A 24,789-nucleotide genomic window follows, 5' to 3' on the forward strand; every position below is an offset into this window, starting at 1 on the left:
AACTTATTTTGCAAATAAATGTAAATTATTACAGCGTTTGCTCAGCTATTGCTTTAATGGCCACATATTTGATGCCTTGCCTACTTTGTTTTGTCTAGAGAAACTCACAAAGGAAGCAGACAGCTTGGCAGAACACCAGAAACTAATGAAAAAGCATGACATAGCTTTGACCCAGTTAAACAAGAGTTTTGACCAGGTAGGATAATCTGTTGTCTAAACCACCTTTATGTGTGAAGTGTTGTAGTAGACATGTAATGAATTTTTAGCCTTTTAATTATTTAGCCTTACAGAAACAATTAACACTTAAGATTGTCTGTTCTTTAGGGCAGGGACTGTTGCTGTGTTGCATGGAGAGGGCCTTGCACAGTGGACCTTGATGCTTAGTTGAGGCCAGTAGACACTATTGCAATACCAATATTAATAATAAGCACTGTATAAAGTAGCACAAGAGAGTCTGAGGGCTTGTTTCTACTTACCAGGGGATTGACGAATGGGGATTGATGAATGACGATTGATGCATTGGCAGTCGATTTAGCGGCTCTAGTGAAGACCAGCTAAATTGACCGCAGATCACTCTCCTGTTGACTCCTGTACTCTACCTGAATGAGAAGCAGAAGGGGAGTTGACAGGAGAACGTCTCCTGTCGACATAGCATAGTGTGGACCCTGTGGTAAGTAGATCTAAGTACATCGACTTACGTAGCTGAAGTTGCATAACTTAGCTCCATCTTCCCCTAAGGCCTTGTCTACACTAAAGGGAAAAGTTGATCTAAGCTACCCAATTTGAGTTACTTGAATAGCGTAACTCAAATTGATGTAGCTTAGATCTACATAGTGCAGGGTCCACACTATGCGATGTTGACAGGAAATGATCTCCCATCGATTCCCCTTACTCTGCTCGATCCAGTGGAGTACAGGAGTTGACGGGAGAGTGGCCTGCAGTTGACTTAACAGGTTTTCACTAGACCTGCTAAATTGACTGCTGCTGTATCGATCGCTCCTCCTCGTTTCCTCAGTAAGTGTAGACAAGCCCTAATTTGTTAAACCAATCAGGACTGAAAAGCCCAAAACAGCTAACATTAACAGCCAGTGGTCTAATCTGATATGTATTGTGTAGTATTTTTAAAAATTGTACTGGATTCACAATTAAAAACATCTGATGTGGCTTTAGATCACACAAGCATTTTTGCTTTGGCTCTTGGTTCTCTTTTCCGGGTGGCTGTGGGCATAATTCCCTCTCATGCTGTACGAGAAGAATGAGGATCTAGATTCTCTTTTACGTGTATTGTGGTAGTTCCTGTAATGAGTGAAGGGCTGTCAGTGTGGGACAGACTGCTCCTAAACAGCTAACAATCTAAAAGTGATGAGAGAAAAATAAGCAATAATGTTTTCAATGAATACAAATTGGTCTTGTACCCAAAACACTGTTAGCTTGGGTCTTGGAGTTGAAAGTCAGTTAATTTGGTGAAAACATCTGGGCAGAAGGTGGTTTTGACAGTGTTAATAAGTTAATACTATTATTCTCATCAGTGAATGATCTGAGATGCAAATGAATTGCAGAACTGTCTAAAATCCTCAGTCAGTAACATAAATTTAGGCAAATTGTATGGTAACTGCATTTAGAAATAGTTGCTCCTGCATGATTCCTGCTATCATGCATTGAGAATTCATTGAACACTAGATTTTTAAATTGGAAAGAACACTGGAGAAAAATCAATTTTAAGTATGACTAGTAATGACTCAGGCCTAATTAACTGTGACAGGATTCACTATAGCAGAGACCTTAAATAGGGCAGGAGTCTAAAAGGAAGAGGCAGACTCAAACCAGCTAATATGAGAAATATGGCAATATAATGAACTACTAAGCTAGGTATAGTACTTGTATTATTATTTTGAAAGGGACTACATCTAACATACCCAGGTCCCTACCAAATTCATGGCTATGAAAAATGGACCATGGACTGTGAAATCTGGCTATTGTAGGGGAGACCAGACTACAGAGTTGGGAGACCAGCATTGAAGGCAGCAGCACCACCAGCAGCAGCACAGAAGTGAGGTGGCCTGGTATGGGGCAGGGGTTGTCACTTTGAGGTGTGAGGCAGGGCTGGCCTTACAGATGAGCAAGTGGGCAACTGCCTAGGGCCCTGTGCTCACTCCCCACCCCATACAGCCAGACCAAGGCCCCTTTAACTTCTAAGTGTCAGGCTCTAGCTCCTAGTCCTGGGGAGGGAGTATACTACTGCTTGAGAACATTTTGGGTTATGGTATAAGCTCAAAGGAATATCCTGTTCTCCTTTTTTGAGTATTACAGGATTGGCAATTTGAATAATGTTTTGCCTGCTCCTGAAGCAGCAAATAGTAGGTAGAGACAGAAGCAGGTTACAAGACTAAGGCCTAGTCTACACTAGAAAGGATCAATCAATCAATACAGCTCTATGGGTAAGCAAGCCCTTTTAGGGGAGACATACCTTATACTGGTCCAGTGAGCAAAGTGAACTAGCCACAAAATCACTTGTCTGTATAACTGCATCTAGACCAGGGTATTTGCCAGTATAGAAATTTTGCCAAAACACTCCTGTACCCTAATAGACCCTGCTATACCAGTAAAAGTTGCTAGTGTAGACCTGGGTGAAGGTTATGATCTTGACTGTCACTTCAGGAAAAATCCCAGATTTTTACTTTTCTCACAACAGAAAATACACACAGTAGTTCTGCATCCATAATAATGCTAAGCACATAGGTCAAGTTGTTTTATTTATAATTTCAATTCCACAAGACACTCTAGGAATTATATGTCAAATTGTTCCTCTCTTGGCCTCATACTTCTCACCATCACCAGGTGCAGGCATGTAATAGCCACATAAATGCATTACTTTCTATTAATCTATTAGTATAGACTTTAATTGCAGAAAATGACTTAACTGTGTGACTGGCTGATACTCATGAATAAATGCAATCAATGTGAAGGACAGTTTGTAAATGTCATTTTGTTTCCACTACAGGTTCAATCAAGACTGGAACGTATAGCAGCTGTGAAGCCCAGTAATGAATTTTTGAGTCAGTAGCAAAGAATGACCTGAGTTTTTCATATGTACTGCACTCCTGTGTACTACACAAAGCTGTTGAACACCGGTATACAAGAAACATCAGGACAGTTCCAGTCTGAGTAGAAACTGGGCAAAAAGTAACTACTTACAAAAAGCAGCATGTATATTACATTCATTGGGATAGTTTTCAGAAATTAATTTTTCATTGTGTTCATGCCCATGAACTCATGCCCTTACCATGACTGAAAGCTCACTTTAATAATCGTTGGCATTTAATACTAGATACTGAAGTAGACAAACAAAAAAAACCTTATTTCAAATACTGCCCTCTAATGGAATAATCAGAGTAATACCCAATGTTACAAAACTTTCTGAAGACATTGCAGTTGGATTGTGAAACACATGCAGTGTAAAAGGTCAGTGAAAGCTTTTCTATAGAAAATTTTTTCCTGGACACAGTCTCACCCTGATAGCTACCAAAAATAATTTTTTTTATAATAGTTCCTCCCCCCCCAAAGAAAAAAAATTAGATTTCACAGAATTACTGATTCCCTCCCCCCCTCCTCCCTTCCAGCCAACTTGTGAGTATTCTGATTAATTTTGAGTTGGTTCTCTTGTACAGAGAGTACTTGTCACCCTAATAAACATTGTGGTTTAAGTCTTTGGTTTGCATAAATATTTGTTTTGAAAAGCATTTAACTTTAAAGGAGGGAGGCTACCAGCCGCTCTTTCATTTCTTTTAATATGACTTTGGTCATTAGCTCAGCTGCTATTTAAATGTTAGATGTCCTAAAGGAATTTCCCTAGTCTTTGGAAACTGAAGGATGGAACCCAAAACTAATTTTAGTGCATATAATTAGATAAGACAATTCTGCCTTGGTAAATTCATTTCAACCATAATAATTAAAAGTGGAATTAAACTATTAACCCTATTAGATTTATTCAGAGTACCAACCCTTTTTCTTTACAAAAGAGTTACAAAAATACTCAAAACAAATTCATATTTCCATCTATGTTACTGTTCCATTTTATGTTTTGAAAAATGGAGTTTTTGAATTAATAGATTAAGATTTTTTTTCTGAATGTACTATATGTAATTTAAATCCATATCCTTCCAGTGGTCAGATTGATACATGATTGCAGAAATGCTAAATGAAGGATACTTCCATCTCAGAGAAAATGGCTAGTTTTATGCCTTCAGTTCTCAAGTATGTAAAGAATTAGTTTTAGTAAAGACAATTAGGAAAAAATAAATACTTACATTATAGATTAGCATTATCCCATTACTTTAAAATAGTAAATTACATCCATACTGTAAGGCTTTGAGAAATTAACTGTTTTATCTTCCATCCTTTTTCGCCTTTTCTAGTACTTTATATTCATCCAGCACAGCATGACCAGTCTCTTTTGCAGTTTTCTTCACTATAGCTTTGATACCAATGTTGTCAATGTTAAATGCTGTCACACCAACATTGATTGCAGAATTCATAGCGTTGTCTGTAGCATGGCCTGCATCATCCCCATACCTTAAAAAAAAATTTGTAGATACGAAAATACATTTTAAAAACTTTAATACAAGTGAAGTCATCTGTTCATTCAATTTTCCTTATGCACAAACCCTTGCTTCCCACGGCCACATGGTTGTAAATCTGTTTCAGTATGGGGTCTTCACAAGCGTACAGCTACTATGGATTGTATTAATTCACCCCTCTTGAAATCTTCACTCCCAAAGCAAGAGTTTATGCATAGCACAAAGAAAATGAAAGAACCCAGATCAAGTTTGACTAGACTGAGTTTAAATATTTAAACACTGAAATTAAAAATTGCTAAAATTCATATTATGGCTGCTAATCTGTCACAAGGCTTATTAATTCCATAACTTTCTTTTCAAGTGTCAGAATACCAACCACTGCTCTGTTCTTTTCTCTAGGAGTTAGGTGTAAATGGTATTGGGGGATGAAAAAATCTGTCCCCCTACAGGTGCGAATAAAGGAAATGAGATGAATTGGAGACAGAACAATGGGAAGAGAGAGAAGTTCTACTAGTTGGGAAGCCTCAGTCAGCAGTGTCCTGGTATCAGAAGATTCTGGCAAGGGGAGGTGTTAGTCCAACATATTCAAAACATAAGTCTCAATCCTGGGCTGTGTTCCAGCCTCTTACACTGCTTCTATAGCCTAAGGGGGCAGATAAGAAACCAGATCTCCCCATTTAGGAATTTCTCCAGCAATGTAGGGCCAGCATAACACATCCTTATATTGGACTAGCACAGGGGAATGGCCAGAGCACTCAGCAATCCAGTTGTTCCAAGTTGCCACACAGCCCCTTGGGATGCATTGTAGCCATGCATAAATAAGAGCAGGCCAGAAATAGTCTTGGTGATCCCAGAATCCCAGCAGTGCTAAGCCACCTTTGCTCTACCATCTGGGCTGAGCCTCCTGCAAGGTCCAGCTCTGAGTCAGGGCCATAATTTTTTTGTTGTATTAGATAGTCCAGTGTCTGAAAGTTCTCTAGGATATATATTTTTTTTTTAAAAAGGGTGGAGGTAATGTATTCTGTTAGGAGAACCAAAGTCTGGGTTCTTATCTCATACTAGAAGAGCAGCCCTGGCTACTGAGGGCTGAATCAAGTACTGAAACTAAATGAGGAAAAACACTCTTTTATTTAAATATTCTCTGTAGATAGAGTAGCAGCCTTAATCATGATTATGGTGTAATTTGCAGATCAAAGAATTAGTTGACAGCAAAAAGGAGTAAATATTTGCCAGTTTGATTAGTTATTTCCACCCTTGATACACTAAATAAATTTGCTGCAGCATCACTGCAAGAGGTAGCTGCACTGCTTATGGCACATACAGTGGCAGAGTGTATAGTCAATTTAGCTTTCTTCTTAAGCCCTATATACAAGATTTGATAAATTGATTCTTCACCCCAGCTCAAAATCTTACAGTGCCTCAACTGAGAGGGCTTTTGTTTTTAAATGTGTCAAGATGCACTCAGATACTAGAATGAAGGACACCTCTATAAGAACCTTAGTAGTTAGAGGCCACTTTACTTCACTTGCACCCAAACAGAGCTAGTAGTTCTGCAGCTACATTCAAATCCAGAGCACTTGTAGCTTGGTGGAAACCTGATACTGTTCCTTTAATGTTGTCTATTATGCTGATTTTTACAGCTGTCTTATAGAAAAGACAGTTCTGCCACCTAAACCGAAACAAGCTTAAGAAGATCTCTTGCAGGATTTTAAAACATGTTTGGATAGAGCCAAATGCAAGTGATGGGGGGAATCCTCAATTATCAAACACTAAGTTTTAGTTAACTGCAAAATTTAGTTACTTATTGCTTGTCACTCTTAGTGGCTGTTGATAGCCGATCTCCATGTTTCCTATTTTTATATCTAAAATAAAAAAATATGATTTTAAATGGCAGCAGAGTACTAATACAGCTCCTCCAGCCACTTCCTATTAGAAATAAGTATGACAGTCCCTTAGGAGCAAGATACCATTAGACAGCCAGATAACAGTGATGCAGTTTTGATTAGTCAGACTGTTCTAAAATGACATATGGAACAAAAAAAAACACAATAAAAGCCCTGATGCGACTGATGATTACTCCCGTTTTTAAGCAGGTTTCTCAGACATGCCCAATCTGTAGATCTGCAAATAGCAGTATCTACTAATATTTCAACCAAAGCTCTTGCAGATATTTATATAATAATTACCTCATCCTACAGGGTGGGGAGTACAGAAAAGCTCAATTAAAATGAAATGACGTCACTGTATCTAGGGTAAAGACTAAGGATTTTCTTTCCATGCCACCTGCAGGCATTCTGCCCAGCCTACCATAAGCCTTAATGCATTTCTTGCAGCTGCCTATAAAAGACCCATCACCAACCTGCTTGCTGTCTACCCAAAATGCATTCCAGGAGTACATTCATAGCCTCCAGTCTGAAATGCACCACCACAGAACCTGGACTTTTCACCAGTGACCTCTACTCTATATTGTTTGTCTGCTTATTGTCTTACCTGCTTCTTTGTGCTCTTCTGATCTTTTTGTATTTACATGCACCACTTTTACCTGGCTGCTGCTAGATCTGTTACTGACTCCATTGTTACCTCAGTGCCTTTACTGAACCTCCCATTTCTGATCATGCCTAGTGTATTGTTTTCCAGACCACCACCTGCACCCTTTCAATCTATCATCTCTTCAGAGGCTCTCTACCATCTTCCCATCACCACAGTACCACATGGTCCTAAATCCCCGTCCTCCTCCCCCGGCTTACTTGTTTCTGGCAACATCTGTGTTTATATCCACCCTAACTTTAAACACTCTGCTCAATATCTGTACTGCTGAGGCCTATGTTTTAAGTTTCCTTCCTTAACTCCCCTTTTATGTCCTCCTTTGCACATACTTCTAGCTGAAACTCCTTCCTTGTACACCAGATTCTCATCTTCATCTGAACTTTTGTTAAACTTTGGTAAACCAAAGCTGTGAAGACTGAACCAAAGAGTTAGAAGTGATTCCAAGTTAGTATTTTAGCTAGACATTTTTTTTTTTTTAATAAAAATGTTGAAATACACACCAAAATCTGAATGGGATTTTACCTACATCTCTCAAAGTTGTACTAATTTAGACCACAGAGCTTAAAAAAAAAAAAAAAAATCCACTAGGGCAGCGTTTTTCAAACTTCGGGTACAGGGTCATGGCATGTCAGGCACTGGGTTGCACTCTGGTCAGCACCACCAACCGGGATGTTAAAAGTACCTACCTGTTTCAACACTGCGCTGTGCCTCAGAGGCCGGACCCGCTGCTGGCCGCTTCCAGGCAGGGAGGCCATGGGGCTCCACGCACAGTCCCCACCCTGAGCTCTGGCTCCTCATGTTCCCAGCCAATAGAAACAGTGCCTGCGGGCAAGAGTCACGCGAAGCCGCTTGTGCGCCTCTGCCTAGGAGCTGGACCTGCTGCTGGCCACTTCCGGGGCGCAGCGTGGTGCACGGTGCCACGGAAGGTGGGAAGCGTACCGCTGACCAGGAGCTGCCAGAGGTAAGTCTGTGCCCCAACCCTGAGACCTCCCAAACCTGGAACCCCTCCTACACCCAAAACCCCTCATCCCTGACCCCACCCCAGAGCCTGCATCCCCAGCCCAGAGACCTGACCCCAACCCCTGCCCCAGCTCAGAGACCAATCCCACACCCTGAACCCCTCATTCCTGGCCCCACCCCACAGCCCTCAACCCTGCACCTGAACCCTCTGCCCCAGTCCTGGGCCACTCCTACACTCCATACCCCTCATCCCCAGCTCCATTGGGTCACAGGCATCAACAATTTTCTTCAACTGGATCCCCAGTAAAGTTTGAAAACCACTGCATTAGGGACATTTACTCAGTTACATAATCAGATTTAGGTAGAGGGCATATCTGTCACTGTTCATTTACTGAATTCCTAGTGCAAAGAGATTTTATTCTCTATAGTAAGACTTGCTATAATTTTGTAAAAGCTAAAAGTTTAATAAGCAGGCTTGTATGTTGGCCATTGTTCAGACATAATCCTAGTTTATAGTAGGAGACAAACAAGTAGATAAAAATGTAACTTACTTGTGCTGGACAGTGTGAACAGTCTCGGTTGAAACACTATTAGCAATGCATTTGGCTGCACTTTCCAAACCTTGCCATACTGTTGAAAACCCTGTAAATATAATCAAAAAAAGAGTTTATTTTAAGACAAAATATTGCAAAGTGAAAGAATTATGTAGCTTACAACATGTATTTAGAAATTTATTTTTTTTTTACCTTGAACTCCACTTGCTGCTACAACCATGGCACCATCAAAAGTGGACTTTCCATCTTTGTCTTTCTTAAGCGACTCAGGAACCAATTTGCTCCCATGCTTCTTCACATGTGGGGCTAACTCTTTTCCAATACTGCTTGCTATTGAACACACTCCTTCAACTAACACACAGAAAAAGTATTCAGACTGAGTCTGAAAGTTCTTGTGAAATGGGGGGAGGGGGGGGAGGGGGAACGTTTGGTTCACTGAATTAAAAGTTCTATTAAAAAGTCTAAAAAATTATTGCAATTTTATTCCATTCATGAGAAAGACAGGCTTCTAAATTCATATTTAGGCACCTAAATAGAAGTGGCCTGATTTTCAGAGATGCTGAGCAGCCCCAGCTCCCATTAAAAGAGGAAGGATGATCTTGAAGTTAAGGCACTGGACTTGAAATCAAGATCTAGGTTAATTTTTTAGTTCTGTCATAGGGCAGGTCTACACTTACCACTTATGTTGATAACTTACATCGCTCAGGGGTTTGAAAAAGCCACTCCCCCTGAGTGACACAAGTTACCCTGATCTAAGCACCAGTGTGGACAGTGCTACGTCGGCAGGAGACGCTCCATCAACATAGCAACCACCTCTTGGAGGTGGAGTAGTTATGCTGCCAGGACAGCGGTCTTCATCAGACACTGTGCAGCTGTGCTAATGGAGCACTTCTAGTGTGGACCAGTCCATAAACTCAATCTGGGGCAAATCTCTGACTCAGTCTCCTATCTGTAAATTGGGGATAATCCCTCCTTTCCATTTTCTCCCTTGTTTAAATGGAAAGAAGCTGGTCAGGAGGGCACATATTGTCTCTTACTTTAACTCCTCCACGTGACTCTATAATACCCAACTCACTGGGTCCTAATTGTGATTGGGGCCTATAGGCACTACCATAATAATGCAGATAATAAGAGAATGAAGTCAATAGACACTGGGGCTGCTCAGCACCTCTGAAGACAAAGACATTTCAATAGCAGTGGCCAAGTATGAATTTAGAAGCCTAATTTTAAGCCCCCCCAGGTTTGAAAAAAACACTTTATACAGGTACCTCTGTATTTTGATAATTGTAGAGGTTGAACAGATGAGTTCAGCTAGAACCTTTAAATGCTATCATTAAAAACTAAAATGAAACCAGCTACTTTTGGAACCAAAGGTAACAGTCAGTTTTAGCCATTTAATTCAATATGGAGATTCCAATCTAACATTAAGATTGCAGAAATGCATGACAGAGTAATATGCTTGATCTTTGGATTTAGGAAAAAACAACCAACCTTGCTCTCTAAAAGGCCAAATACAGTATGATACTTTGGGGCTAATTCTGATCTCACACTAATGATAACCAGGAGTAACTACGGGATCTGTAAACGAGGTCAGTTCATTAACTCATCTAGTTACTGCACTTCAGAAACCCAAGCAAACAGGGTGTGTTTACAGTCTGCACATTCAATGCAACATCTTTTTTCAGATGCAGAACAGCTTACCCAAAAAACGGCTGACTTTTACAGCTCCTCCAGTAGCTTGTTTTGCTACATGAAACCCCTTTGCTACAGTTGGATTGACTTCCAAAGGTTTCTCTTCTGGTTGAATGTGTTCTCGCAATTTGGAAGCTCCTTTGTGGATTGCTTTGCCAGTATATTCTGCTCCCTTGACCAAACCCCAACTCAACCAGGATGCTCCTTCAAAACAAAAATAATTAGCTTATGATGCGTAGTATTTACAGACTGGACTTGTGGCAGTATTTTCTCCTCCCTCCTAGTAACATACCTAAAATTGCAAATGGCAGCACCTGCTGAGGAAGTAAAGCTAATATGAATGAATTTCTACAACTCTTCTTTCTGTTAACCACCACATTATCTCCAATGTGTCAGATTTCAGTCATACCTAGCTAACCCTCATCCAAGCCTCAATTTCATATAAACTCTGCTCCATCAGGATCAAGTGTGATAGACAGAGAGCTGGGCATCATTAGCATTCTGGATACAATGTAATCCATATCTCTTCATTAACCCTCCTGCTAACGTCTCTCAGACAAATTTATTCTTCTGTCACTTCATACCTGGAGTACAGAACCCTTGCAGAATGCTTCTTTTTAAAGAAAAAAAAATATCAGATGCCCATTTTCTAACATAATCATAAAGGACTAAAACAGTTTCATTTCAGTGGCTTGAATCATTCAGGGCTAGATCCACAAAGGGATTTAGACACTTAAGTCCAACATTTTGATTCTCAGAACCCTTACTCAGATGCCATCTAACCCTGTAGGTATCTAAGTTTCTGCTGATAAAAGTCCTAGGTGCTGACATTTCTGCTGATCATGGGTATGCAGACAGCTGTCCAAACCCTGACACCAGGTGCCTAACTCATGGTGGGATCTCAGATTAGGTGTTCCCCACCAATCTCACCTCAGAGAGGATCTTAGGGCATGCCTACTGGATCAGGCCCTATACAAAACAGAAGAGATGGTGGTGCCCCTCTTATACTGTTCGAGCACTCACTCAGGATGTGGGAGACTGAGGTTCAAATCCCCACTCTGCCAGAGAGGAGCAAGGACTTTAACCCAAGTCCCCCTGCTCTCAGGTGTGTGCCCTAACCACGTGGCTATGCGGTAGTCTGAAGCTCTCAGCTTCTGAAGCTGTTCCACTTTGTATAAAATAGATGTTCATTGGAGAGAGACAGCCAGAGACAGACACACACACTCTACAGCCCAGCGATTAGGGCACTCACCCAGGGAGGTGGAAGACTGTGGTTCAAGTATCTGCTCCAGTTTAGGCAGAGTGGGCACTGAACCTGGGTCTCCCACATCCCAGGTGGGTGCTCTAACCACCTGGCTATTGGGTGTAAGGAAGGACCAGGTACCACCTTCTCCTCTGTTTTTTGTGAGAAAGGTGCCTAAGCCAGGTCAGTCCTATGTCCGTGAGAAAATTCAAGGCTGTGAATCCTGATTGAAGGGAGGTGCCTTCCTCTGACCCCTATTTAAGTGCCTAACTCCCTTTGACAGGTTTCAGAGTAGCAGCCGTGTTAGTCTGTATCCACAAAAAGAAAAGGAGTACTTGTGGCATCTTAGAGACTAACAGATTTATTTGAGCATAAGCTTTCGTGACTGGTTGGCAAAAGGTTCCCTCCCGCCGCTGCTGCTCTCCTGCCACAAGTCTCAAGTCCTCCTTTTAACTCCCTTTGGTGAGCTTGGCTGAGGTCATACCTCTCTCCTAAATATTTCCTATGGGCTAGTTTAGGTGGCTCCCCCACTCTGTGCTATCTATAGTGAATCTTATTTTTAAGCACCTAACTCTCCCCATGCATTCATTGAACAGGAAATCTGGGTGCCTTACTCAAGGCTATGGATTCAGCTAGGTGGCTGGGTGCCTAAGTCATCTTTGTGTATCTAGTCCCCCTACCCCCAGCCCCCTAAAATGTTCATCAGCAACAATGCCTTTAAATCAAAATATAGTGTTTAAACCCTACTGGGAAGACAATTAAACATAATCCCTGATTCTGGTAGTACCTGACAAGATTCCATGAGCTACTTTCTCACTCCACTCAGGTAACTCTCTTTCTCTCTCTCCTCCTTCAGGCTCTGGTTGGATGCGTACAGTCTGGGCCAGGTTATTCACATCACTTGAAGCTTCCAAAGGCTAAGGGATTAAATATACATTCATGAAAATGAAGTATTTAGCAAGCTAACAAGTTATCCTATTTAGGGACTTTAGATAGTCCCCATTAACCATAGTAGTGGAGATCAAGGTATTTAGGTGTTAGTCACTTAGGAGCTAAAGCCTCATTTTCAAAAGTGACTTAGGCTCCTACACCCTGTTGCCCTTTTGAGACTTAGGCATTGCAACACTGAGTAGAGCAACATCTAAATATCTTTAAAAACCTGGGATTAAGTTCCTTATTTCTGAGATGAATTAGCAGAGAATGGATGAAAGCGTGTGTGTTACTATGGTACAGACAAGAGATTCAGTGACTTTTTCCACAGCAATTTTGTTTTAGAAACTTCTCTAAACAAGCATTTTAGAACAAAAATTGTAGACTTCCTTGGTCTAGTTAGAGTGGAAACTTACAAACAGGAGTGTTTGGTCAATTAACATAGCTGAGAACTCTCGGGAGGGGGGGGGGGGGGGGAGAATAATGCAAGAAAAAAAAAATACAAGCATGTCCATCTTTCCACTTAAAATTTTTTAAGAGGGAAGACAACGCTTTGCTACTGTTCAGTATGGGAGCTGCAGCCCCAATCGGTTCTATATTTGCCCAGAGAGTCCAGCTGCAACAACAGAATACAGCTTTGCTGGGAATTTGCTCTTTTTTTCTCCTCCCAAATTTATAAATAAAAGGACACTTATTCACTCCATGTGCTGCTGGAGCTTTTACAGACTGGTACAGCCAGGAACACTATGAAGTGGTGCACGATGCTGCCTTCTCTTCAGGCCAAGGGGGGCTGCTTTACCTGCCTTCATCTCTAACATTCTAAAGCTTTTGGATTAGGCCGCAACATTTGTCAATTACTCAGAGGCAGCAGGGGCAACTACCAGACTGGCTACTGTTTTTCATAAAGCAACTTTATTGCAATTAATATGATTTTATATATAGTATACAATGGACTTTACTTCTAGCTAAAGAGGGCAGAAAAAATTAAGGAGAGTTTTAACAATACTTAAATTCCAACAGTAAATACTACTAGTACAAGTTAAATACCAGGAGGGTCAAAGTAATCGACATAGCTGAAAAGAGGATTGGTTAAAGTTCTGAAAGGAAAAAAAAAAAAAAAAAAAAGAGAGAGAGAGAGAGAGAGAGATTTGTCTGGGACCAATGGAAAAGAATGGTTATAATTACCATACAGGAACACATATCAAATAAGAGACAAAAATACAAAACAATACTAGAGAGGAGAATCTGAGGAAGTGTATTTCAATAAATATTTTCGGAAAATAAAGTCAAATGGGGGAATGGAACTGGACTATTACAATATGAGAAAGGTGAACAGAGAGGAATTCCAAAAAATAGATGAGCTCTCAGTTTCCTGTTCAACAACCAGAGATACTAAACAACATACTACCGGAAGATAAACACTGCAACATAATCTGTACGATTTGCATGCAGAGATTCACCTCCAGTATTGCTCTACTATTCTGATGTCAGTGTTTTTAGTATATTAGTCACAACTCCAAGAAAATGACCAGTTATTGTTTGATAACAGTATAGGATCACATTCTCCTAGTAAATACTGTACTGACCATTTGCAATTCAAATTGAATTATTGAATCCAAATGTACGTATTATTCCAAGAGGGTATATCCCTTCATGAATCTGCCTACATCTCAGATCTGTCTCTTGCTGGGTTTCCCTTTTGGTCCTCTGTTCCATGATTTACACCAGGCTTTATGTCCCATTTGTCTCCTTCCCAACCCTTTCCCATGCATTTCTCTATGTTGCTCCCTATGGAAAGAATGCTCTCACAATTTGCCAAGCTACCATACTTACTACTTTCGTGTCACAGAAGTAGTGACTTTCTAATTAAAAAAAATGAAAAGTCAGTGTTTTGTTTCATTTTACCTTTTAAATCATCCTCCCATGTTTTGAATATCGTTCTGTTAGATCACAAGCTCTTCAGAACAGGGACTATTTGTCTGTACAGTAACTCCTCACTTAATGTTGTAGTTATGTTCCTGAAAAATGCGACTTTAAGCGAAATGATGTTAAGCAAATCTAATTTCCCCATAAGAATTAGTGGGAATCGGGGGAGTTAGGTTCCAGGGAAATTTTTTTTGCCAGACAAAAGACTATATGTTTTATTTACTACAGTACACAGCAATGATGATTGTGAAGCTTGGTTGAGGTGGTGGAGTCAGAGGGTGGGATATTTCCCAGGGAATGCCTTACTGCTAAATGATGAACTAGCATTTGGCTGAGCCCTCAAGGGTTAACATATTGTTGTTAATGTAACCTCACACTCTACAAGGCAACAGGAACGGAGGGAGTAGACAGCATGGCAGAGAGAGACGGACACACAGAGTGTGTGAGAGAGACAAGCATTGCCTCTTTAATGACACTGATCCCACTCTAAGTACACTGCCTTTTTAATTAGATCAACAAGTTGAGACAGCAGCTACTGCCAGCAAGCTCCCTCCATCCTGAACCCTGTCATGCCTCCCCTGCTCTATGGGGATGGGGGGGCAGGGGGACATCCTGACATTAGCATCCTCCCCCCCTCCCACAGCAAGCAGGAGGCTCCCGGGAGCAGCTCCAAGGCAGAGGGCAGGATTAGCACATGGCAGTGAGGGGAGGAACACCTGAACTGCCGGGCAGCTGCCGATCCACCCCGGTTCTGAGCCCCCACCAGCTCGCTCCAACGAGCTGCTCTTCCTGCAAGCAGTGGACAAAGCAGGCAGCTGCCAAACAATGCATTGTAAGGGAGCATTGTGCAACTTTAAACGAGAATATTCTCCAACTGATCAGCAAAAAAAACCAAACAACAAAACATTAACCAGGACAACGTAAAGTGAGGAGTTACTGTATTGCACCGTGCTAAGCATACTGTAGGCAGTAAATAATATACAATACTTTCCAGAGCAAAAACAACAATTTGATAACATATTTTGAGTTTGACATTTGGCAGCTTGTTCTACCAATATTAGAACCTTTATAGAAATACTTGTTGGAAGGCTGACATTTTGAGAAAAATTAAGCTACCATAAATGGGGTTCTACATAGAACACATTATAATTGAGGGAATCTATTTCCTTTTTCTTAATTGTGATATTTTTAATATGTTAAATCATATTGCTTTAAAATTCCTAAAATATTTCCCCACTCATCCTCTTCTCCAGTAGTCCTTTGCATCCATGCAGGCTGACTCACTGTCAGCACTAAACAGGTAATAATCCACAGCAGAACCTTGGAATTTCCCCCATTTTAAACTCCTTCCACAGCCACTCATTGTTGCCAGCATCCTTCCACCAAATGTTGTTGAGATGGTATTCAGTGCTATCACATAATCACAAGCAGACTGACTACAGAATGCAGCTGGGATGTTTTCTTAACTAGAAGGAACCCCCTCTCAAGGGGTAAGCTCTGCAGCATTTCAAAGCCCTTTTTAGATTAAGGGGCGAGAGCCAGAATTCACCTTTGCATTTCCCTAGTGGCAGAGCACACCACTACCACAGGCTACCACAGAAGCCCGTTTGACAGTTTTAAACACTATAAAGTTACACTTGTTACTCAATGACAATTTGCATCTTTTATCATTGGTTTAAAACCATTACCCTAGAATTTACCTGGACTCTGAGGTCAGACATCTGTTTTAACATATCCTCATAATGTTCTTTGTCAGCTGTTGCGAGTTCTGAAGATAATCCTACTCCCTCATGGGATCTTGGCACCTGCATCATCATATCAGGGCAAATTAATAGATTCATGGAATTTTAAGGCCCTTAAAGGACCACTATGAACAGCTAGTCTGAACTCCTGCATAACACAGACCACAGAATTTCACCAAGTAATTCCTGTACTGGACAAAATTATTTTTCCTTGCTAAGTCATGCCTCAATCCTGCTTTGCATACAGGATCCTGTGCCAACACAGCGCTGCACTGAGGTTAACAGGATTTTATATTGGCCAAAGGGGGCTACCCGCACATAAAACACTGCAGGACTGGGTCTTTCATGACCACTCCTGAGCTTGAGTGGTAAAAGAAGAAGAGCATATCTTTTAGAAAAGCAACCAGTCTTGATTTACAGCCTTTAAGTGACAATGGATTTACCACTTTCTTTGAGAAGCTGTTCCAAAGCTTAATTATCCTCCTTGTTAAGAATTTTCATCTTATTTTGAATTAGATTTTTTCTAACTTCAACTTCCAGCCACTGGACTTGTTATTCCTTTGACTGCTAAGTTAAAGAGTCCTCTAATATCAGAGATCTTTTCCCTGTGTAGGCGCTTATAGACTGGTCAAATGACCTCTTAACCTTCTCTGCAGTAAGCGAAGTAGATTCAGCTCTTTAAAACTCTGTTTAAGCATGCTTTCCAGCTCTCTAATAATTTTTGAAGTTCTACCTGAACTGTCTTTAAATTCTTTTTTAAAAATGTAAACCGGACACAGTAGTCAAGCAATGGTCTCACCAGTGCTGTACACAGAGATAATAGCGTCCTTCTACTCAATATTTCCCTGGAGAATCATATTAGCCTCTTTGGGGAATTCACGTTCAGTTGAGTATTTTCCTACAAGTCACTGCTTTCCATGATATAGTCCCCCATCCTTAAATACTGCCTACAATAGTTGTTTCTAAAGGTCTGACCTTTGTATTTGGCTGTATTAAAATGCATACTACTCTGCCCAGCTTACATAAGAGCGTGATCTGGATCACTTGGCAAGACCCCAAAGTTATGCCTGTTATGCAGTTACAATTTGTTGTATCTTTTATTGTCTGTTTAAAACCATTGCCCTAGAATTTACCTGGACTCTGAGGTCAGACATCTGTTTTAACAGATCTTCAAAAAGCTCTCGGTCAGCTGCTGGGAGTTCTGAAGATAGCACTACTCCCACATGGGATCCTGGCACCTGCGACATCAAATCAGGGAACATGTAGACTCCACTATTACAGCACAGAACAGGAGATTGGTTGCACATAAGAGGATATAGCCAGTCACAAACCTGAAAATGACAAATTAATTTATTTGCATAAATTAAAGAATCATGCTTTTTCAATAAGCCCAAAGTAATGTCAATTGAAGGATCTGTACAGATTAGCATCAGACTCCAAAGTTCCCATGTAGCTTTATTTAAAAAGCCTCAAATGATCCTGAAAAGTGTATTGCTGGGATACATCACTCTCAATAGACTGCCACCAAAGTTAAATAAGGAACAAATAAAATTAATTTACTAAGACACAGGAAGCCCAGCTTCAGTAGTAGAGGGAGCCTAATACCAAGCAGGTGCTGGATTTACAGTCCCTATGCCATTCTGCTCCACTCAGAGCAGGTTTACATGATAGTGTAAAGAGGCTGCTAATGAGCTGTCTAGAGCTTCCAGTGCTGCTAACACTTGTGGAGCTGAACCAATGGTGGGAATACTTCCCCCTTGTAGACAAGGATAAGAAGATCCAAACAAACACTCTCTCAAAAGGAGACTGAAGTTGGAAACCAGGCTGGAAAAACCTACTTCTAAATGTTCGCAAGGAAACAGTGCTGCACTGGCAAGAAGATGGACTAGATAACCTAAAAATGTCTGTTCCATCCCTAGTTTACATAAGAAGGTTGTACATACACCACAAATTCAGAACTGTGCAGCGGTTATCCAAGTAAACTATACTGACATGTTCAGCTAGAAAGTTAAATACTTAAGTCCATTTTAAACTGACCCTTTATACACGGATGCAATTAATAGCAATAGATCATTCAATAGGTCAAATTTATCTGAGGAAAGGGAAAACAAATTCTATAAGATCAAAGAAGTGTTAAAAGCCAACCCATTCCAAAAAAGCAGTCCATTGAAACATTTGGTGTTCTGGAACTCTGACAGACAGACACAACAGTATATTTTAGTGACATCTATGCCTACAATAAATGTAGCTAGTGAAGGAGTAGTTCTCTGTACAGGTTCTTTCACAGGAACACAAGAGAAGCAGGTTTTGGCTCAGACGTGCAAGAGCCAAAATGGCTCAGATTACAAAGTTCTAGCCCATATACAAAAATTGGTAACAGACACAATGTATTCTAAAGTTAAACAACACTCCAACTGTTACCTGAAGAAACGCTGGCGGACGATTCTGGGCCATTGCACCATCAGTGTCCAAAAACTTCACAATGCGCAGGTATCCAGGATATGAAGGAGCACTAACCTGCCCATCAGGAGTCACAAAGAATATCTGTACTCCTTGGCGAATCAGGATCAATTCATCTGCATCTACTCCTAGACTTTCAAGGGGAGGCGGCTGAGTACATTTTGTGTAGTAGTCCTCTCCAACTGACGAAAACTCCCCAGAGTCTGTACCATAAGATACAGTATAGTGTCCATCAGTAGCTTGAGGAGTATACGCAGGAGGAGCTTCATGTGGTAGAGAGAGAGTTTTTGGAGATGAAGGACTCATTGCTGGATGTTGCCCTTTGCTTGTAGTTGCAACATTTTCATTTGCTGCAGGAGGCCCAGATGGTGGAATCAGAGAATTAGGTGCAGGGGGCCTTGCTGGCTTTTCATTAGTGGGAATCACTGGGTATAACTTGGGCACCTCTAGAGGCACATTCATTGTGGTGGCATTAGTTTGCCTAGCAAGAGTATTTTGTTCTAGAATATTCAGTCGAGTTCTAACATTTTGTAAAGTCTCTTGCATCTTTTGCTGCATTTGTCTGGCAGAGTCCCACTGGGATCCTGTACATTCAGGACCTTGTGATGGAATGCTAACTCCTCTAAGCAAGTGGTCAAGTCCTTGCTTGTAGTAGTTCCTTGCTTCTTCCTTTTGACCCAATTCATCTGTATTCAGGCCTTTATTGACAAACATAAAGGCTTTCTTGAACTCTTCTTTAATAGCTTTAATGTTTTCATCTTCTAGAATAGCAGGATCCTGTTCTTGTTCCATTACTGCAAATTGGAACATAGTGTTAGCATGACTAAGCGTAGGCATACCTTCCTGATCCTTATAGGCATGCAGTAAGAACTGTTTGCAGTCAATTAAGAGACACTTCTTATAAGATAAAACTTGTTTTTGTTCAAGCCAGCATAATAAATTTCACAAGAGCACTCTAAATCGTCTTAGCTCCAAAGTATCTATGCATGGTGCAAATTTTGATCTGTTCTATTACACATTTCTGGTTAACCTTTGGATTAGAAAATAAGACTCCAGCTCATTAAGGACTCTCACCCTGTATTAATCAGATCTGATTAATCCAAAATGAGGAGCTTACACCACAAAGGTGTTTACTTCTTAAAGAGAGAAAAGCTGCTGAAAGGGTTTATGTTCCAGAATATTGTATAATGACTGAAGTGTAATTCCAGTAGATATATATGCACAGACCCTCCATTACTAAAATTTTGTGATGGTTCCCTATCTTCGTTTAGGTCAACTCAGCACTTCTTGATAAGTGCAGAAAGATACAAAAACAATGAAGTGCAACTCAAAACAGAATGCAACACTATATATTGCAGCTATTGTTCAAAATGTGTTTTCTAAAACTATAGTTTCATTTCTCTTGCTGATAGGTTTAGTAGACAGACAAATATGGTTTTATTTTATAACAGAAGTTTTTACATGTCCAATTCTCATATAACATTCTGGACAAGATCAATTTGTTCATTTTGTACTTCACATTAAAATGTTTTTGTTTATATTGTAACTAGACCCTCAGTTCTTACACTAATCAACAGTTTAAGGTAGTTAATGTGGGACTTTGCATGGTGCTGCGCACCCTCGTCATCTAGGGAACTCAAAGATTGAGGGTTCTGATGGGTTTCAGTTCCTGCAATTGTAAATAGTCTATGTCAATTATTACTTGTCTAAAAATTAAGCACCAGGAGAGAGCACAAACTCCAGATACTACATTTGGGCGTCTTAAAAAGCCTTAACAGAAGCAACAAGCAGGAGGAGTTTTTAAAATTAAAAATTTGGATTTTTATTTAAAAATTCATTTTAAGTAAAGTATTTATTTTAAAGACAAGCTTATTTAAAATTAAATTGGAATTGACAGCAACTTACATGAAGGCCTACACTCACTCTACTTTATTAAATACTTTAAAGACATAAAAAATTATGAGCTGAATTAATGAGCCCTCCTCATAAAGTTTAGTAAGTTAAAGACTATTTTTAAGTAGAACAGATCAGGGAAGAACATTTAACTTTTGAGGTCAAGCTTTATAAATATGGCACTAAAAGTCATCTCTGTCATTTTCATTCTTTATAATGGAGGAAAAATTGGTCTTTACCTTTTTCCAAATGACAGTCTTTCAGTCTCTGTTGTACTTTTGGGTTAATTACTTTTATTTTCAGTTTTGCAGACTATTCATCAGTCATCTAGCATTCTTCAGAGTGTAGCCTCTCCTGTAAATTTCAACAATTAGAGTTGAATAGTTAAATGAAACTACCAGATTTTTCCCAACCAATACTTAAAAATGCTGTTTTTGTGCTTCAGCTGAATTTGGATGGAAAATGGAATTCAATTAGACACAAATCATGAATAAAAAGTTCATTTTCTAGTAAATAAGAAATAACAGATGCACCATCTTAATATAATGAAAAAAATATAGAAATAAGAATCTAAATTAAGCTATATAATTGCTTAAACAAATGTATATAGTTGTAGTTAACAAATATAGTTGTTCTTTATGTTATCTTTGAAGCCAAGACCTTAGTGAGGTTCAAAAAAGTTTTAGCCTATTCTATGACTGAGAACATCCAGTATTATATTAGACAGGATATTAGACACAATTACATTAGGCAGATAGTTAATAAGGGATTTAAACCCTCATGTTTCAAGGCATAAACCAATCACTAACTGACGGGCTAGGAAAATTTTCTTCCTATGGGCAGGTTAAAGTTTAATGGTCCATTGTACGATTTCTTTCAGCTTCCTCTGAAGCATCTAATACTAGACAATGTCAGGGATTGGAGTGATGGGTATGGTAATTCTTATGATTCTATAAATACAAACCTTAAGGCTTCCGATATAATTGACACCTGACAGTTTACAAACTGACTCATGCCTAAATAATTTATTTACACCACCTCCCTCCCAACCCATACATTGCACCCAAGCAACATGATGACTAATACACCCCTTTGTGTCCTACTACTCCTGTTCTCCAGGCTTTTCCCATGCTGTACCATTATCTGGAATTCTCTCCTGACCCCACTGGGCCATAGCTCCACCCTTTCCTCCCAAGTTCTCCTCAAAATATACTATTTCTAGGAGGCTTTTAAATCCTAGTCCATTTTGGATTTCATAGATTCATAGATATTTAGGTCAGAAGGGACCATTATGATCATCTAGTCTGACCTGCTGCACAATGCAGGCCAGAGAATTTCACCCACCACTCCTGCGAAAAACCTCTCACCGATGTCTGAGCTACTGAAGTCCTCAAATCATGGTTTAAAGACTTAAAGGAGCAGAGAATCCTCCAGCAAGGGACCCGTGCCCCATGCTACAGAGGAAGGCGAAAAACCTCCAGGGCTTCTTCCAATCTGCCCTGGAGGAAAATTCCTTCCTGACCCCAAATATGGCGATCAGCTAAACCCTGAGCATATGGGCAAGCTTCACCAGCCAGATACTACAGAAAATTCTTTCCTGGGTAACTCAGATCCCACCCCATCTAATATCCCATCACAGGCCATTGAGCCTATTTCCTTAAAAAGGGGGAAAAAATTAAAAAGCCATAGAACCAATAATGATATGACTCACTTCACTTCATTTGCACTGCCTTTAGTAGGACCCACACCCCCACTACCTATGTGTTGTCTAATATAAAAAACTGCCATCAAATTTGGCGGTCATCATGGAAAAAAAGAAGAGTTACAGAACAATCATAATTAATATTCTCTCTTTCATTAGCAGCAAGTCTGACAGATAGATATGAATCACTCCCACTCCAAACTGCAAAGCACAGATTAAAAAAACAAAAACAAAAAATCCACCCAAAACAAAATGATTTTCAAAATCAAACCATTCTGAGAAACACTCTCATTCTAGATTAACTAAAATAAGCTACCGCTTCATAGTTAATTTACTGTATTTCAGTGAAATACTCTATTCAATCAGGTTTCAGAGTAACAGCCGTGTTAGTCTGTATTCGCAAAAAGAAAAGGAGTACTTGTGGCACCTTAGAGACTAACCAATTTATTTGAGCATGAGCTTTTGTGAGCTACAGCTCACGAAAGCTCATGCTCAAATAAATTGGTTAGTCTCTAAGGTGCCACAAGTACTCCTTTTCTATTCAATCAGTGTCAGTTTGATGTTTTTCAGGGCTATATTTAACACAGCTTAAACAGACCCTAGATTTCTAATCATCTCTATGGTTCAATGCAACCCACTACTAATATTCCCCCAACACTTACATGAGGTAGATCAATTTTACTATTTCCATTATTACTAAAGCAGTAGTGGATACAGTCAAGTTTTCAGAAGTGTTCACTAATTTTTGGGTACCCGGCTTTGGATAACTTGGCTTTCTGCAGTCTCAAGGAATCACAGTCTCCTGTGGGGACACTTAGGAGAAGGGTCTGGTAAAGTCACTCAAGCCAAAACAAGGGATCAGTATTAGAGGGGAATTTAAGACTTGTGCTGTGTAAGTAAAACTGCAAGATTGTTTCCTTATTCTGGTATAAATTTCCAAACCATACAGGTACTTTTAAACATGTCAGTTGTATTTACAGACCTTTTTGGAATGGGTGAAAAAGCTAAAAATGAACCTGTGTGAACAAACAGAAACTGCAGAACTTCAAAGTTACTTTAAATTTTCCTGTACTCTGGGGCTTCTTTATCTATAATCCGGTTTTATTAACTTTTTGTTCTGCGTTTCAAGTCAATAAAAATGTTGGCAATGCCAGTTAATAAAGTGAATTGCAGATTTGTTTTGTGGTGCGTGGGGTACAGAAATGCGAACTGAGAACACCCCCTCAGGTAGACTCAGGTACCAGTTTGTTGTCCTGGTGTTTACAAAATAGGCGACCACCGCCATAAGCCTCTGGCTGGGTCTACCACTTCCAAGGATCATCCGTGTGTACTGGGGCTGGCAGGAGGCGTGACAAGCCGGCAGGAGGGAGCTGGTCCGTGACCACAATGGCACCTAGGGGCTCCCAACTCCAGCCTCACAAATGTGTGTGTGTTGGGGGGGGGGGGGTGATCCCCAGCTCCACTGGGGTCTCAGCTAGAAACCGCCTCCCACAAACAAATGCCGGGTCTGCCCAGGGATGAGACCCCACGGCTGACAGAGAACGACACGGGGTGGGGGGAGCTGACACCCCACCAGCCCCACAACACAAGGGAGACCCCCTAGCCAGACACGGGGGCGGGCGGGGCCCCTTCACCCCGCTCCCACCCGCAGGCGGGCTCGCCCCTGGCCCAGCCGAACCCGGCACTCACGGAACTGGAGCCGCCCGCCAGCAACCTGCTCCCTCTCCGCCACTGTCTCCGCGATCCCAGCTGCCCTGCGAACCACGTCACCGCCTGTCAGCTGCTCCCGTCCCTCAAGCGGAGGCTTTTGGGCGCCTGAGCAGGGCGCGCCCTCTGCAGGCGCAGCGCCCCCCAGCCCGGAGCGAGGCTGCACCGCCGCGGCGCGGGCCCGGGCGGTCACGAGTGTGGTCGCCATCGGGGTCTGGCAGGCGAGCCCGGGCTGCGGCGTGCATATGTTATCGTCTGGCACGACATCACAATGCTCTGTGACATCACTGCGTCACAACCGCAGGGCATGGTGTTCCTGCTGCAATGACATCACAGGACAACCGGATGTCGTCACAAGAGGAGACGACAGCGTTGTGTGGTGACGTAGCCGTGTGATACTGAGACGTGACTGCAGGCTCTGTTGAAAGGCTGGGAGGGATTGTTGGGGTTCGCATGTTGAATCTGTGCAAGGAAGTGATACACAAGCGTAGCCTTGTTTGTGGTTATGTCTGATACTTCACACGCCCCCATTTGTGATTGTGAAACTTCCCGTGAAATTTTCTGTGCTAGGTAACTAAGCAGTTATCAACTTCAGTGAATTTTGTTCAAAGGGACACATTTCAGCCATCATTAGGGTGACCAGATGTCCCGATTTTATAGGGACAGTCCCGATTTTTTGTTTTTTTTCTTATATAGGCTCCTATTACCCACACACCTCCCCCCTTCCCCCGTCCCAATTTTTCACATTTGCTGTTTGGTCACCCTAGCCATCATCTCCTCAGATCAGGGTAGTTGAACACTGTGACACAGAACAGTCAGAGAGGTCATCCTGCTGTGTCAAACATCAATCTTAGCA

At 41.0% G+C, this 24,789-nt stretch overlaps 1 protein-coding gene across 6 annotated transcripts; it reads right to left on the bottom strand.

The window, feature by feature from the left end:
- Positions 1 to 2,736: 2,736 nt before the first annotated feature.
- On the bottom strand, positions 2,737 to 24,265 carry SPART (spartin). Of its 6 annotated transcripts, none has more exons than XR_007356350.2 (11): positions 23,916 to 24,265; positions 20,764 to 20,878; positions 18,593 to 19,425; positions 17,305 to 17,502; positions 16,130 to 16,234; positions 12,361 to 12,490; positions 10,340 to 10,534; positions 8,831 to 8,989; positions 8,636 to 8,726; positions 7,811 to 7,946; positions 4,450 to 4,572 (listed from the first exon to the last, which is right to left on the bottom strand). XR_007356350.2 is itself a non-coding variant. In XM_048847765.2 (11 exons), exons 3-10 carry the CDS (start codon positions 19,421 to 19,423, stop codon positions 6,379 to 6,381), a joined length of 1,770 nt encoding a protein of 589 aa, XP_048703722.1. In that variant the 5' UTR covers positions 19,424 to 19,425; positions 20,764 to 20,878; positions 23,916 to 24,265; the 3' UTR covers positions 4,482 to 4,572. The 6 variants fall into 6 exon arrangements, 4 of the variants coding, with proteins under 4 accessions (XP_048703704.2, XP_048703713.2, XP_048703694.2 ...); XM_048847765.2 differs by lacking the exon at positions 7,811 to 7,946 and adding an exon at positions 6,379 to 6,439 and having other exon boundaries at positions 4,482 to 4,572; XR_007356352.2 differs by lacking the exon at positions 4,450 to 4,572 and adding an exon at positions 6,406 to 6,439.
- Between the last annotated feature and the right edge of the window lie 524 nt (positions 24,266 to 24,789).

The sequence above is a fragment of the Caretta caretta genome, chromosome 1, assembly GCF_965140235.1.
Source record: "Caretta caretta isolate rCarCar2 chromosome 1, rCarCar1.hap1, whole genome shotgun sequence".
NCBI classification, from domain to species: Eukaryota; Metazoa; Chordata; order Testudines; family Cheloniidae; genus Caretta; species Caretta caretta.

Bases quoted from the DNA above. Each gene is read 5' to 3' on its own strand.
- SPART (XM_048847737.2), bottom strand. From the start codon at position 19,468: ATGCCTACGCTTAGTCATGCTAACACTATGTTCCAATTTGCAGTAATG. The intron at 8,990-10,339 runs GTAAGCTGTTCT...TCTGTGTGTTAG, and splicing joins AAAAGTCAGCCGTTTTTTGG to TTGAAGGAGTGTGTTCAATA. The intron at 8,727-8,830 runs GTAAAAAAAAAA...TTATATTTACAG, and splicing joins AGCAGCAAGTGGAGTTCAAG to GGTTTTCAACAGTATGGCAA.